Source organism: Mycteria americana, chromosome 15 (assembly GCF_035582795.1).
Source record: "Mycteria americana isolate JAX WOST 10 ecotype Jacksonville Zoo and Gardens chromosome 15, USCA_MyAme_1.0, whole genome shotgun sequence".
In the NCBI taxonomy this organism is placed as follows: domain Eukaryota; kingdom Metazoa; phylum Chordata; class Aves; order Ciconiiformes; family Ciconiidae; genus Mycteria; species Mycteria americana.
Genome location: NC_134379.1, coordinates 5664128 through 5680742, shown reverse-complemented (window position 1 = coordinate 5680742; position 16615 = coordinate 5664128). Strand labels below are relative to the sequence as shown.

The 16615-nt window shown below is 45.5% G+C and overlaps 1 protein-coding gene across 2 annotated transcripts in view; it reads right to left on the bottom strand.

Annotated features, from left to right (window-relative positions):
• Nucleotides 1-16615, bottom strand: part of SSH2 (slingshot protein phosphatase 2) — a 103183-nt gene that overhangs the window by 55478 nt on the left and 31090 nt on the right. The window contains exon 2 of one of the 2 annotated variants that reach the window (XM_075518050.1): nt 13675-13718. In XM_075518050.1, the coding sequence (XP_075374165.1) occupies nt 13675-13718 (44 nt within the window). Of the gene's footprint in view, nt 1-1384; nt 1539-13674; nt 13719-16615 lie in introns of those variants that run through there. The other variant, XM_075518051.1, reaches the window with a different exon arrangement.

Sequence of the window (16615 nt, the reverse complement as noted above, 5' to 3'; positions counted from 1 at the left end):
AGTTCAGGTATATCACTGTTAAACCTACATTATCAGCAACCACAGGGAAAGCCGTCATGTTTACAGGCAACACCGTGAGTGGAAAAAAATGACTAATTACAAGTATTTTGGGTAGGGTATGAAGGGCTCAGAGAGACTTAACGAAACTGATTACCAAATACAGCAGTGATTGCTTATGCTCAAAAAGAGGCCACAGAGTCCAGGGACTTATTTCCATATCAAGCATAAGCAGGGATATCTACTAAAGACCTCGTAAGTGCAAGGCAGCTCAATTTCTATCAGGAGCTTCTTGCAACAAGAACACAGTTCCAGGTGGGACTCAGCATTTTATCCTACTATCTTTAGGCCTTTCGTGATGTTTCCAAGAGATAAAACAGCCGTTGGCTTCTTTAAAGAAATATCAAGCGTGACTAGACCACAGCGACTATCTCTCTCAAAGCCTTATCTACCACCCCATAGCAGCCATTTCCCTCCTTAATCCTTCCAGCCAAACCCCGCAACTCAGGCAGTCACTGTTAATTGTCTACAAATTAAACGATTATTTGCATCTGCATTTCAAAGGGGGGTGTGCAGCTGGAGAGAATGATTTTTCAAGCGGCTTAGTACAGGGCACAGAGACACTGGCTCTACACTTCATAGCTGCCCAAGACTGACAGTACTTAAAAACTGGCATCAGCTCACATCTCCCTCATGACCTGCAGGTCCTGAGTGTAAGGTCTCAGTCCTGCTCCTATTGCACCGACCTGAAAAAAACCCCAACCCAACCCCAAATCCGCAGCCTCTATCTGCCACCTTGTGATAAGCCAAAACAAGAGATCAAATGAAGGGGCTAATCTCTGCTTTAAGCCCAAGAGAGGGCCAAGGTACATGGTCACAGGAAGCCTACACCTCACCATCAACGCACAGCCTGGCTGCGTCTCTGCCGGGGCCGGCGAGGGGAGCGTGCCGCAGCCCGGACCCGCACTGCCCCGGGCACGGGACGGGGGAACCGGCGGCTCCCACGGGCAGAGCCGAGTTTCCCCTGGGCAGTTACAGCACAACACTTATCGAAGCGCCTGGCCGAGAGCCGGAGTTTTTGTAGGGAAAAGAAAGGCGAGTCACGGTAACGGAGAAGCGGGCGGCCCTGCGGTGCCGGTGCCCCCCACAGCCCCGCTCCCGCCGGCCGCTTCCCGCTGCGGTGCCGGCTCCGCGGTCAGGGGAAAGTTTGCCCGAAGGAAATCTGCGGCGGAGCCAGCTACCGAGAGCGGGGAAAGCGCAGCCCGGGCGGCCGCCCGGCAGGCGGGGGAAGGGGGACCCGGTCGGGGCCGGGGCAGGCGGAGCGGCACCCGGGGTACAGGCGGGAGGGGAGATCTGCCGGTCGCTGCCGGTCTCTCCCGGTACTCACAGCTGGGCGATGGCACCCTGGGAGATCACGGCGTTGTCGGAGAAGTAGGGAATCATCGCGGCTCCCCGCGCAGGCGGCCGCCCTGCCCCGCGGCATGGGGAGCCGCCGCCGCCGCTCTGCCCCGCGGCCCGCCGCGCTCCGGCCGCCCCCCCCGCCGCCCGCCCAGTGCGCAGGAGCGGCCCCGGCAGCGGGGCGGGACCGGCCCCGGCTCCGCCCCCGGCCCGCACGTGGCGGCGCGGGGCTGCGGGGCCGGGTGCGGGCAGGCGGCGGGGCTCGGCGGACGCTGCCCTCCGCGCCGGGGCCAGGACGCGGCCGCCGGTTCCCCCAGCAGAGAGGGAAGGGGGGACGCTGCCGCGGGTGGCTGCTGCTCCCCCTTCCCTTTCCCCCCCCGGATCTAGGCCAGAAGAGCCGAGGAAGGCTGCAACTGCGAAACTCGGTTTGAAGCAGCACATCAAAAGGGTTTTTTGCAAAAGGCAGGCAGCGACAACTCGAGTGCTTAGGGACCGACCTTAATTCCTCTCCTGCAGGAGACGGGGGAAATAGTTCTTGGCAATAACTTTCATATGCAGAGACGTGACAACCTGTTTTCTGCCAAAGGAGAAGAGAAGCAGCTGCCTTGCAATGCTATTTAATCTTCAGCTCCATCGCCCCTCAGGAGAAAAGGAAAAAGTAAGTTCTTTAGAACAAAAATCTTGTCCTCTGGCTGCTAGGAACTCAGATGTTAAGGAATAATATGACACAGTTTTCCACTGGGGAGTCTCAGAGGGGCAGCTTGCTTAATCCAGGCCTGTACACAGGACAGCCCCAAAGTATCTACTCCAGATCAGCATTCTCCAGCCCTTACACAGAGCAAGCCGTTACACAGAACAAGCAACTAAGGAGCGTGGGACAACAACCGAGAAACCTTGGAAGCTAGGACCTCAGTTTTCTGTTTCCCATAAGAATGCAGGCCATCCCAGCACAGAGGGACACAAATAAGATACTATACTTAAGTAGTCTGGTGCGGATGGCACGTGCTCAGACCCAGTAACGAGGCACAAGTGAGCTGGCAGTGGAGGGTCTAAGTTCGAACACACGTACTTATTAATGACACCTACTCAATAGCAGAAAAATCCTGCTGGGACATCCCTGCAGAACTGCCCCTATGATCAGACAGCAGAGCTAGAAGCCAAAAGAACGCTTTGTCTAGGGTTTATTTCCAACTATTAACTAAAACTTTCAGAGAAGCAGAGAGGGGTTTAAAAAATAACACAGCGTGATGGCAACTGCTTCGGGTCTGAGACTTCATAGGAGCAAGACAGACCCTTGTCTGAAAGGTCTCAACCATCCCCACTTCAGGGACTCCCAGAGCTAAGGACAAAGCAGTAGAATTTGGGATTCTGCAAGTCTTGCTAGGATATGGTTTGGTTGCATTAATTTAAGCAATGTCATCTTATATAGCCAAGAGCACTCCTCTGGTAATGGTTCCTCACAGCTGTAAAGAAAATGCAGTGCCAGCTTGCTGCAGTGCCAAAAAAAATCATTTTGTTAGGCAGAAATGAAGTCAGTTGCAAGAAGCAATGGAAAAATCAGGACATTAGAGAAATGGAGGGTAACTCAATCCTTCCAGAGGTCAAGAGACTGGCAAGAACCTCATATTCAGTAGTAACACATACCACACATTCATAGACTGAAAAACAAACCCAGAACTTGTGTTGTATTCAAATTAATAACTTAAGGGCTTTATTCAAGCATTGCAGAAGACTAAATGCACTTAGATACTGTCCAGACAGATGTCAGATTTCTTACATGCTACTAACATTACAAAGGCAAGCCCTTAAAAACTGCTAAAAACAAGTACAGTGATTAACTACAAGCAATACTCTTAAAGCAGCTACTAATAGCGTATGGATAACAGATTTGTAAATGAATTAGTCCTGGATTAATACAATCATGCACTGTATCTCCATATGCTAGGAGACCAAACAATGATAGAAATATCCCAGCTTTTTTCTTTTTGAACCTTTAGAAAACAGGAGTAGGAAATCCTCAAGTAAGTTCATCTATTGAAATCTGCACTAATAAAAGGTATTTGAACCTCGTTTTGTTGCCAAAGATTGAAATACCAGCCTGAGACTGGCACTGCCTTCAGGCTACCTGTTAGTGAGATGAGCATTTCAGTTCCCACTGTCCGTTTGTATAGCATGTGTTATTTTCATATTCTGCTTTTTAAAATCAGGCTGAAGGAACAACCCTATTTCTTTGTCAAAGCCGCATCCTACATTTAGACATGAGCAGAAGTATTGACCCCATAAGCTGATCTCAGCATGCAGGAGCAAGGAGCAGGCAGAAAGAAGGGGCTTCGAGGGGATGCATAACAAGATGGAGTTGAAGGCAGCAGGTCACAAGACAGCCAAGAAACTGCTCCTTGCTGGAAGCAGGTGCACTCTGCTGGGACAAATACATAAAGAATTTAAAGTGCACAAAATTGCAGTGATGACAGGTAGCAGTCTAAATCACTACTGTGCTGCAATAGAGCATGTGAGCACAGCCATTAATCACTGTATGACAAGATGTAAATAAGTCTGTCTGGGGTCTCAAGTGCTTCCCAGCCCAGCGCACGAAATTGCACTTTGCTGCGGGGGAAAAGGGCACTGCCTGTCCGACTTTTCGGTCGGCATTTCGCACTCCCTGGGAGGTCACAGGATTAGCAGGGCCATGCAGCCTGCTGCAGAGGCAAACGGTAAACAACACCGCAATCTACACGCGGTACAACACGACCCTTGGTGGGCAGCAGGATTTCATTTACCCTTTGAACACCATCCAGACTAATAAACTACAGTTACATACATCATGCAAGACACACCGTAAAAAAACCCATCCCAAAACCTCTGCAAAGCTCACTAAGCCAGCTGCTCCAGCAGCTAGAACCAGTTATGGAAGCATCATGGAAAAAACCTATGACGAAGAGCGCTAAGGACATATGGCCAGGCACTTCAGGAGGAGGGACCAGAGGGAATGCCCACCAGAGCTGCCTCTGGAGGGGAGTTTAAGGGGGCGGAGGGAGAACATGCGTGCACAAATCTCTTGTATTGACTTGTAGTTGTCTGCCAGGCAGAACGCAAGGCTGAAAATACATGGTTTATTCATACAATCATCATCTCCCCCAGTGTCTGTATCTCAAAGCTATACAGTCACAGTAGCTTGCACCAGTAACTTCAGCTGCCTTACTTTCCTTGGGCATTTTAACACATTTTGATCTTGCAATGATGTAATAGAGTAATTCTGTGTCCTGCATGGAGCTAGCAACTTGCAAATGGGACTCTCCTTGTACAGCTGAGGCCTCAGTACCTAGGTCACCAGTAAAAATGCATGAAGCACTCTAGTCAGATTTTGCATTAGCGTGCACAGATTTGACGCTTGCAGAAAGCATGTTTACAGCTGGACATGAGTCCTGTTGGTGCACACAGTCCACATGCGAAGAGGGCATTAATCAAGCTAATGTTTCCATCCAAGATCAACAGCTTAAGGCTGAATTGCTGCTTCTTGTCAGATCACACAAAAGCGTGGGTGTCACCATATTCCACCCACTCCTATCCCACAGGGGTTTTGCTCAGTGTCTGCTCACATGCTAAGATGATTAAATCCGGAGCATGGATTGTCTTATTAGGCATGTTCAATTCTTAGCCTACACTGGGGCCCAGTGACCTCTTTTCATTTCAGAATATGTCTGCCAGCAAGACCTTCTCTGGTCCTCTCAGTTCTCTCCTTTTAAAGAGCCCTCACGAAGACAATATATTGCCATAGTCTCTCTAGAAACTTATTCCAGTGGGTACGAAGGGTTGGGTATTCTAAGTCCATTTGGACTGAAGTCCAGGTACTCTCTGCAAAAGCAAGGAATGTTCTTCTCTTCCTCCAACACAGCAGGCTAACCCTGTGGAAGGTACTACAGCTGTAACGTTAGTCATGTTCAAGATAAAGGGAACAGTGGGATGTTGTCAGGCACAGGAATTTTGGCCTCAATCTATTAGCATCAGTGTAACAGATAAGGCAATGCAGAACCCAGACCCATGTTTTCAGGAGATTATGAAAAAACTTGTGCAGCTGCTGCGTTAGGCAAACAAACCTCCCCCTCACCACCATCACATCCTCTCCCCACAGAGCGATGTGCTACGGCAGTGCCTGCTCAGCCACCTTTACTGCGCATATGGAAAGTTTGGTCTTTACTGCTGGGCAGCTGTTTCCGGTGTCATTTATGAAAAGTTACAGAATTTTGAAAACAACACGTCGCTGCTCACAGCCGAGCACTGGAGTCTTGCACAGGCACCGCTGGAGAGAGCAGAGGTAGCAAGTTCATTTCCGTGTGCAGAGGTGGGGCTGAGTGCTTTGTTTTTCTCACCGGCAGCTATACTCAATCTTTCCCCACAAAGACAGCTGTCTCAGCATCAGGTCTGATGGGGAAAAAGGGTCCTAAGAGGCAGCTTTGAAGAATATGGTGCCACACCCCAGCTGTTTGAGGGTCAAAGGATCTGATGCCCCTGCTTTTTTGGTGGGAGGTCAGTTAATTCATCCTATTGCTTTCAGCAATGAACAGAGTCTACAGATGAGTCTGAGTGGATTAAGAGTCTGAACAGATGACTTATCTGGGGAGAGCCTTAAATTAGTGCAGCAAACCTGTAAACAGGTAGCGACTGATCCGTTGAGAGCAGCACCTCCTGCGCTCATCTCCTACTGCTGCCTCCCTACCTCGGAGGGAGAAGTTGATCTGTCAAAAGTCTTCTGGCCATTTTTAGCATGGGAGACAAAGCCTACTGCGTTATGTAGTCCAACTTAACAGGAAAACATGAAGCCATTTCAGTAGCAGTGATCATAAACAAGCCAATGCATGCAAGGCAGAATGAGATAGAGTATAGTAAAGAAACAAAGCTTTCCCAGTGAGTAAGAGGCATACCACCCACCAAGGCAGTGCTTACATACACCAGCTCTATTACACACAGTAAGGGAAATTTAACAAAGTAATTATAAAGGAGCCCATATCTAGTTAAAAAAGAAAAAGAGGGGGGAGGCAGGAACAGGGAAAGCACACAAAACTATACTTGAATCCTGAAGAACCAGTCAGAACAGGAAGCCACGTTCTAAATTTGGTTATTTAAGCTGTCAAAGAGTATTTCTGTTTCCAGTTCTTGAGCAAAGAAATCAGACGGACGCAGGAGTAGAGTGATAAGCATCACAGAAAGAACAAAACCCTGCTTTTAAAGCCCGTTTGGTCAGTTGCCCATCATGATCAATGATTAGGCTTCTTTGTTGAGAATTCAGCACCTATTTTGCAATATTATCACTTCATTAAACCCTTCCCTCACAAATCCCACACCCAATCATTGTATAGTTTACTTATTAAATCTTAGAGGGTCTGACACAAAGAGGTCAATGCTCAGTTACACCCGTTTTACAGAGGCAGAAGCAAAGACAACTGAAGGGACATGAGCAGTGCCACCAGGCAGCAGGGGTAGGAAAAGGGACACAAGCAGCAACGTCTATCACTCTGGTCTCTCAACAAGCAGCACTAATGTTGGACAGGGGTAACATGCTGAGACACCGCTTTTGCTGAAACATCTCCCACAGCCACCTTCTGCTCCTGCTTTCTGGAGAGCTGCCTTCCACGTGCATTCAAGCAATTCAAGAGGAGCTTTGAAGAAACTAGTTCTTTGGATGCAAAAACTACAATGCATCCTATTTGCACAGCAAACTGCTTTCCATGCAAGCATCTACATTGCTACGAAAACGTTAATCCAGATCCTTGCAAACTGTTACAGCACTGCTCCAAGTCCAGCAAGGAAGAAGCATGCCTGAATGACATGTCTGGGATCATAAAATAGGTAATGTGTTATTTCAGTGACCTGTGGAAAAGAAATATCTAAGTCCTCTGAACTGTAAAACACACCCCTAATTTTATAAAGGAATGTTTTTGATGCAAAGATACCAAAGAGCTCAATGGCAACGAGTCCAGAAACCCTGGCTGAGATTCCCTGTGTTTAAGTGCCTGAAATCCACACAGAGCTGAAAACTCTGAGGATTCATGTTTAACTTTGAAGCCTTGCCAAGGTGCCCTACCAGGAAAGGGACCAGAACGGCTATTTTGGAGTTTCCCTTTCTATTTACAACAGGAATCTTTCCTTAACTTAGATTCCTCTAGCTTAGAGCACCTGGTTCATGCTCAGCAGGAGACACAAGCACGTATGGAATCCTAATGGCAACTCCTGGTCAGCCCCTCCTTCGCTAACCTCTGAAGGAGCACAAGTGCATGGGGACAGCTGTTCTGGGGACAGCAGACCCTTTCGGTAGCTGAAGGATCTGACCCACCTTCATTCCTTTTACTTCCCAGTTTGTCTTTGCCTTGTTCCTCATTGTCCTCTGTTCACACACTTAGAATGACAAATTAAAAAAACTTTTCATAAGCATTCATACTTTGAGCAAGTTCCCTGCTATAGCATCATATGTTTACCTGGTAATTCGGTAATGCAACGATATTAGTCTGCTTGATGCTTCATTCTGAAGATCACATCTGAAATCATTAAGTCATTAAGTCACATCTGAAGTCATTAAGTCATTGATCCACACATTATTGTGATCCACAGGTATGTAATCGGACTGGACTGAGCATGTTGTAACCACAGACGTAGACCTTGCAATGAACTAGCCCTGCAGATATGTTACTAATCTAATAAACCCAAATTTTACTACAAGTGCTATGTCTTTGCTCACAGTTTGGTGATAAAACACCTGGTATTCAAAAATGAAGGCCACAGACCCATTTTCATGAATCGTGATGTGTGGCCCACAGAACTTTTTCTGGCGGTCAGCAGAGCTGGCAGATTAACAGAACAGTTCTTTATCTCGGTATTACATTCTCCACAAGCAGCTGTAGTAAATGCCACAGAGAGGCTAAGCTGTCACTGAAAGGAAAGACAGAAAGATGGATTCAGGAAACACATTCTAAAGATAAGGTTCATACTACAAGAGCTTAGTAATCTCCGGCATGGATAAACACAAGCTTTCCTGTATATCACACACACAGACCCCTCTTACTCAAGATCTGGAGTTAACAAACTGTCTTGCACACCCATTAGAAGATCCAGCTACTGTTCAAGTACCAACAAAATAAGTGTTTGGCAGCTGCAGCAGCAAGCAAAGGAAGCACAAGGAAGGTTTAGTTGCTAGAACTGACAGCGCGTGGTTTTTGGAAGTCTCTCTTGTAACACAAGATATGCTTTAAGGATAACCAGAAGCGTCAGGATAACTGCCACAGGAGCACCAAATGGCGATGATACACATCTCCAACAGTCACAACAGACACAGGATGCTGCAGGTTCGCACATCTCGATGCGGACTGTAAATGAGCCTTCTGAAGTGCAGTCAATTCGTATCACAGAATCGCTCCTCTCTCCCCCAGGGACTAGCGCATGTCTGCCATAACCCTCAGGTAGTGAGAAGCCTACAATAGGCCTCAGTTTAAAAAAATCAAACAAGTTGGCTTACAATTTATTGAGCTGCTGCCCTATACAAGGAAACACATGCACCAATTCCACTTACTATTTGAAAAACAACTTTTATAGCATTATAAACCATAAGCTCCTGCATCAGACTGTGGTCTTCCGCTCCTAAAACAAAGGTATTTACTCACAGCTTGAAACCTTGAGGCATCTTGGCACATCCAACTGTTATCATGGCAATAATCTGATTTGCTTTCCTTCCCAGTTCACTCCTGGAAGGAACTATTTTGACTAAAAAAAACAAACCAGAAGGTAAGCATACTTAGGCTGCAAAAGGTGTTATGTTTTTTTTTCTTTTTTTAACACCACCCTCCCGCCCCCACCTGAAGAGCAGAGACAAGCACTTTTTGAGAAAATTTTCAGGTAACAAACCCCAGATTTCGAGCAGGACCTAATCACTTTCTATGGCACTTCAAGGGAATGACAGGCTCTTCAGCTTTACCGAAGCAAATGGACTTTAGCCTGACCAAGTGCCAGGCCATAAAAGTTCAAAGCATTGCTCTGAAGTCCCCAGCAGCCTCACTAGGCCATACAGCTTACTCAATTTTATGTGCAGCAGTTCCTGTGCAGCCTCAAATGCTGCATTTCAGCAACGAGAGCTGTTTCAAGGCACATAGAACTGGTAAATACACAGATATTTGGGAATGGGGGCACCATTTCAAACATAAAGCCGAAAAGCAACCGGCAGATCCCGACAGCAAAATCCAATGCAGGCTGCAGCACCGCTGCTGCCCGGGCCCTGGAGATGTCGTTTGTCAGCAAAACAAAGATGCTGAATCTTTGCAACCTTGGCACAGAGCACACAAAAACTGAACAGTCAGTTGGTGTCAACACAACTCAAAGCTCAATACATGCGCATTTTAGGTAAGTGTTAACGACGCTGGGATGATGCAAAGAGATTGTTAACACAGATGCTCCATTAAGAGTGTATTCAGCGTGGCAGCAGCACATCTGGGGACAGGAGAGATGCGCAGGCCAGCTAGCTGTACAGCCTCCAGATAGCCTAATAAAAATGTCTAGAAGGTAGCTATGAAGGTAATAAATGTAATAAATAGATTGTTCAGGACATCGGCTCATGCAGTACGCTGTCCTAGTCCCATTAGCCAAGAGTTAGACAGGTGACAAGGACTGGCTCGATCAGGGACTCCAGAGCAAGAACTTGGACCCATGTCAGGGGTTTGGGGATCTCACCCATAAACTGCAAGAATGGTCACAGCTATGGCAGGGTACGGAGACCCTGCTGGGCTTCCCCCAGAGCGGGACTTGGGTGTGAGAGAAAAAATTCCAGGAGCCTAGCTGGTTTTTACCTATTTGCTCAGCTTCAGGTATTTGCAGTATTAATTTTCTGTGGTTTTTAGTAATGGATAGAAGTCTTTATAAAAATTAGGTCCGTGTTCACAATACCCAAGTACTTTCCTCAAGTAGGAAAACAAACCATTCCTCTTTGCATCAGTACAAAAGAGTTTGCCAGAAAATACTGTTTCAAGCATCTTCCAAGGGTAATTGCAGAGCACACATGAGCTCTCTTTCTGCGCATCTAATAGCTCTTTCCATCTTTTGGAGAAAAGCTTTAAGTGGATTCTGCTAAGTCACAAAGCAGAAAACTCACTCCATGATGGCGCTGGCAGAAGCAGTCTTGTGGCGAGCGCAGACTTGTCATGTCGTTTGACTGCTCTGTAGAGCAGGTTTAAATTTAAACAACAATTCCACATATTTCCTCTCCCTTGTCTGCGAGACTTGGAGTCCATGCAATCACAGTCCTCTGTGGTGTTAGATCTTAAAAAGCATGAACAGGTCAGCACCCAGATAGATTATTTGTTTTAGGTATGACGATCTTGACGTACCTACCTACAAGTTTAAGCTCCTGTTTGAAGCCAATTTCTCTGCCTCTTTGGAGGACATTTAGACTGTTTGCTCTTCATAGCCTCTGCTCAACAAGCAGTAGTCACTCCTGTTGTCATACCGCCAGTCTTTTCTGCATGATCCCCTTCACCTCAATATATAACCCGTTATCTCATCAGTGAGAAAAGATAAACAGCAGAAACCTAACACAAGAAGCTATCTAGAAATTGGTAGGCACAGGACTAGCAATGCCGTTGAGCTGGATCTAAGTGGAACATTTGTCTCATTTGAGACAGCAATCCCTAGACTGTGCAGAGACATGGGGACTCAAGAGGATGGAAATGAAGGCTGTACAAAATGATCTTCAAGACTGATCCCTGCAAAAATCTTTTGACACCAAATGTGTCTACTTGGTTATGCTTAGGTCTTAAGGCAATTCCCTTGCAAGCATTAACGTCTCTATGCACTAACATCCTATTTAATAAATATTGAAAAGTTGTTTTATTAACCCAAACATGCTTTAGCCACAGTAGTACTCTTGCATTTAATGTCCAGTTAATGGGATGAGTTTGGGCACGCTTGATGCCAGCCATGCTACCCTGAGGTAGTGTTTGAACAAATTGTACATGAGTGCAGGAGACAAAAGGACTCCTCGTCAGAAGAATTTTACAAATAGCAAAAATCCCACCCCATGCACTGACTGTAGCTAGGTCACCTAAATTATGCCTCAGGAGAACTTCACCAGCCTGGCCTTGCCCAGGCAGGCAGCTAGGAATGTCAGGCTACTTCGGTGACACTGCAGCTGATAACATACCTTTCTTTTACAGCCAAACTCAGTCCATTGCCTTTTTACTGTCTGGATTTTTAATAGCTACTACTTGCTATGTTCCCTTGAAAACTGGGGATTAGATATACTCAAAAGCTGGTTATAGACAACTGCTGCTCCTCCACAGCAGGACTCCAGGTTGACTACTTAGCACGTTTGACTGTGTTATTTTTATCCTACTGTAATCAAACACATTTAACACCCACCCCCTTGTTTTCCCTAAGAAGGATCTTGATTTCAGTTAGCTTTCTGACCCCAGCAACAGGAGTCACAGAGTTTAGATCACCACATCAATAGCACGTTCTCGTTTCCTACCCCAGGAAGTTATTTAAAATATATTAAAAAATGCTCGTTTCAAACCTAACCTACAATTGTTGCTAAGTGCCCACAACAATTAAATACCTTCCATCCCCTCCAATACATTATGTATACTGAGATAAGTCATGAGTTGATCTTGTGACTGCTGGAAGGCTAAGAGTGAAATTAAAAATCAGAGTTTAGCTGAGTTCAGTTTGAGCCTTTGGGAATTGTGCTTTCCAGCTTTCCTCTCAGTCATGAAAGCTGTAAAATGAAGAAACGCAATTCTTAAATCATCATTTAAGGGTAGAAGACTGAAGGAAACAGACCAGTCACCTTCCCTGGGCCACACAATCGCAGGACTACACTGAAGTAATGGGAATGTGCACCCAGGACAGCTTTTTCTTTTGCAGATTCATCCAAGCTGGCCCCAAACCCAAAGCCCAAATCTTGTTCAAGCCTTTTAAATACTAGAAATTATGTCTTCCGTCGTTACCTACTCACGCAAACAACATTAAGCAAAGAACTCTTAACAGCCAAAGAGCTCATAAAGTGAGAACTATTTCACCTTCACTTCCCCTTTACTCCCTCTGGAGGGAATCTTACACCTTTCATAAAATTTGACTGCAACATTTTAAGCCAAGAAAGTGCTCCTGCTGCTGGAGAAGTTACCTAGTATATGCAGTTTTTGCTGTTATTCAGTTTAGCTCAAATGTCTTTTGACGGCTTAGAGGATAGGAGACAAAGCTTGCGAGACTTCAAGAAGTCTACCCTTAAGACTACAACTACATTATAAAAACACCATTAATACTTGTCACCATTCAATCAGCCGAGTTTCAATGTTTGTTTGGTTTTTAGGGATAAGCGTTTATCAAAAAAGGTTCTTCCTGAAGCAACTGGAACTGGCATTTACAAAAGTGAGCCTCTCCATGCAAAACAATCCCAATTTAAAAAAAAAAAAAATCCTGTAAATTCTCAGTGTTTTCCTAACTTCGGAGTAGACGTTTGGCTACCTGCATCAGTAGCAAATATCTACGAATCCACTGAACATGCTATTTTAAGAAGCAGGTGCCCTTATGGTGTAGGGTCACCCTGTCCTTCAGCTTCTAGAAATATAACTTTTCACAGATCCCAAAGATGTACACAAGGGCATAACCAGGAGGTGAAGAAACACAGTTAGAGGATGACTATCACTGCTGAAGTGTCTCCTGTGATAATCCTACTAACTAGAATAATCCAATTCAGCTCTTGATGGCAACAGAAAGTTTTTAACCAGATAACAAGAGTTTATTAGTGTGGTTATTCCTCTCAGAATATTTTGATGATGGACCAAATTCTGAGAAACAACATATGACATTGGAGGGAGCTAAGGAACAACACAACCAGAATTTTTTCCTAAGATATAAGCAAAGTCTCCACATGCACAGAAAAGCAGAGTATCACCATCTTACTCAGAACATGTCTGCAGGCAAGGCACCACTTCCAGGATGCAAACAGCAGTTTGAAGAATATACTCACTGACATCTTCGTGAACTGGTCCCCATATATATTTTTTAGTGTGTAATCTGACTTTTCCTGTTTCCTGCTGCAGCAATCCCTTTACTGGGAGCATCATTTAGGCCATTAAATATATTTTTCAGTAGGGTACACATAAGACAGTTGTGCAACATTAACCACAGTCAGAAAATGATGCATGTTTGCAGAACATGCCAGAACAACAACAGAAAACCCTGTGGAACATTTCACACAGAAAGGTATCCTCGAGGACTCCTGCAAGCCTCAAGCAACAATCTTACCTTCTGGGCTGGGACCGGCATTCTTCTTCCCCACTGTCTGCCTCCTGCATACATAGGAAAGGAGAAAAAAGTTAATACGCTTTAATATATGCAGAATCCAAAGACTTGCATTTCACTGGTTTGATTGTAGAAGGCAAAGGAAACTCTCGACGCTTCTGCATGTAGCTGTCACTACAGAGGAACTCACTTTCTGCTCAGCTGTCACTTCATGTTCTCTCAAAATCCTTTTAAAAAGTCTACATTACAAGAATTTTTGCCACTGCAGGATTTAGCATGCTTTTGCATGGACTTCCAATGACCCCTGCCAAACAAGGCAGGCCAAGAGCCAAACACATAGTTTACTTCTGGGCAAAAAACTCTGGGTTTTTTATTACCTCTATGTAGATCATATTAATTCATAGTCCAGTGTCAGCAATCAAGTGTAAGAATCCACAAAAAAACCCAGCAAGTAATAAACCTGCCAAATAGGACTGGGTGAGCGCAGATAGACTATAAAGTGGAAATTTGACATACTATGCTGCTTTAGATGCAAAATTAATACGCACAATCTCTAACGTGCTGTGGAACTTTACTAGGCCTACCTACTAAAGCCCAAAGCAATACCTCAGTAGAGCAATCTCAGCAATTAATTCCGCTTCACAGTACATTTATATATGCATTGCCATGCACTGGCTGGAGATGGGGTATAGGATCTGTTTTATCAGTGAAAACTTACTTCACTTGTGTAGGTCTGCAGGAGCAACACATTTTAAAACATACCAAGTATTCGGTCACTGCAGGGGCATCCCAAGAAAACCAGAGTTCAGCACAAGGTGACAAAGGAAGCAAAGTGATAGTTTTGTGTCTAGCTTGCTTTGGGCTTCCCTCCTGCAGAAGATCTCCTCTGCAGTGAGCACACACCATTTGCTGGCAGTGTATGGTCCAACAGAAGTTGCACAGAATCGACCCACATTAAAGAGCAAGACCTCAGTATAGCACTATGTATTTTGGTCATTTTTCAAGACACAAACCAGCAAGTAGGTGGTTTGCCAGAGACCTCTGCCACTATGACAACAGGGTGCTACATTTTACTAACGAAGTCATGTGGTGGGCACTTAATTCTCTGAAGTGTTCAGGTTTTTTTTTTTAAACTAGTTACAGAGTTCTTTTCTATCTAACTTTTACCGAGCTCCAGCACAGTTACTGCATTTCTTTCATTTTTCTACCACTCATCCCACCATCCTTTAAGATGAACACATCCACTCACGAGCAAAGACGCTGGCATGGATTGTATCGTGGCAATAGTAGAGCAAACTGTCATGTTCTGTAGCTCGCATTACTCCTAAACTCAAGGGTCACTTTATAAACACAAAATGATGCACTGCTACTGTGCTTCTGAAACAGGAAAGTGGGGACAAAGAAAGTCCAGAGCTGCTCTTCTGCAAACACCTGCATAAGAGCTGAAACTCTGAAGCCAAAATGTCAGCAGAGAGTGATGGTGTTTCACACAGGGATGAAGTCAGAGGCGATTTATACCAACACAGTCACCATGCTCTCCTCACCAGCACTGCCCCCTGCCCAAACACCTCCGCAACAGGCTCCGATAACGTCCTCCATGAACAACCCCAGGGGAGACTGTACAGCTCTTCTGAGAAGGGAAACTATCCTTTTCTTCCTCTTCAGCTTGCTTCAGGAGAGCAATTTGAAAGATGCTCTATCATGCATACACTGCTTTTTGTTTTACATACTACGGCACATAGATGGGAAGTAAGAAAAGGTGTGTAAGAGATTTCGTGGACTAGGGGAAGGCTGGGGAACGAGATAAATGTCAATTCCAAATGGAGTCCATGGAAAAAAGGAAAAGAGGAACTGTGCGTCCCGCGCCTCTGGTTCAGCCCCACCAAAGAGGACATGTACCTACCTGGTGCCCAGGGTGGGAGAGGAAGGGAAGCAACAGGAGAGGGAGATATTCTGGAATAGACACATTTAGAAAACCTACAGAAACTAACACGTATAAGCATCAAGCTCAGAAAAGAGGAGGAGTGGAAAAGTTAAGTTTCCGTAAGATAACCACATAAACAGGTGTTTTTTCCTGAGAATCTTTTGAACTACATTCTTTGTGCTTACTGCATGCAACACTCATACTCAGTTCACTTTTTAATACACAGTTAAATGCAGATACTCCTGCTGGATATTCTGTTTCTCTCTCTTATTTAAATGATCTTAATCTGTGAGATATGAGAATAACTACAAAATGCATGCTTGCTACTGGTCTTCTATTTCTAAGAACAGAACTAGAACACCACCATGAAGTAGTTCACTTGGAGCCACCTGCAACCACAAATTCAAGCTAAAACCTGCAGACCATCTACAACAAGCAAGAGCTGGCAGGAATACCTTCTACTCATCATACCTTAGAATTAGCTCAGCAACTCGGTAAGGAAGCTGGCATTCCCATCATCCCCTTCAAAATGAAAACACCAATGAGCTCCACAGTCAACAGAAAACAAGCTGTAGCATCGTTCAGAAGGGTGCAAATACATGATGAAGAGCAGCAGCAGAGCTCTTTCAGACCAGGGAGCCAAGCCCTTGTTCCTGAGATGAAGTGTCAGCTGCGTTCGCTGGCTGGCAGGACACTCCAGGATGCTCTCCGGGATACTGACCCAAGACTGGCCTTGCTAAAGAAGAATCCAATAGCATAGAATCTCTTTCCATTATTCAAGCTTTTACAATAACCACACTGGCTCAGGACCTGTCTGAGCCAGACTGTTTGCTGTCCGCAGCTCCAGACACTGGACAGCTGTCCTGGCGATCCACGCTCCCCATGCAGCCAAAGTCTCTGCACATTTCAATTGTGTTGCTTAACACCTCAGGGGCAGTAGCTCTTCAACAGACCATGCTGCTCACTCCACATTTTGGCCTATTTTGGCTTGACAGGTGGTAATAGCGGCATTTTAAGTTT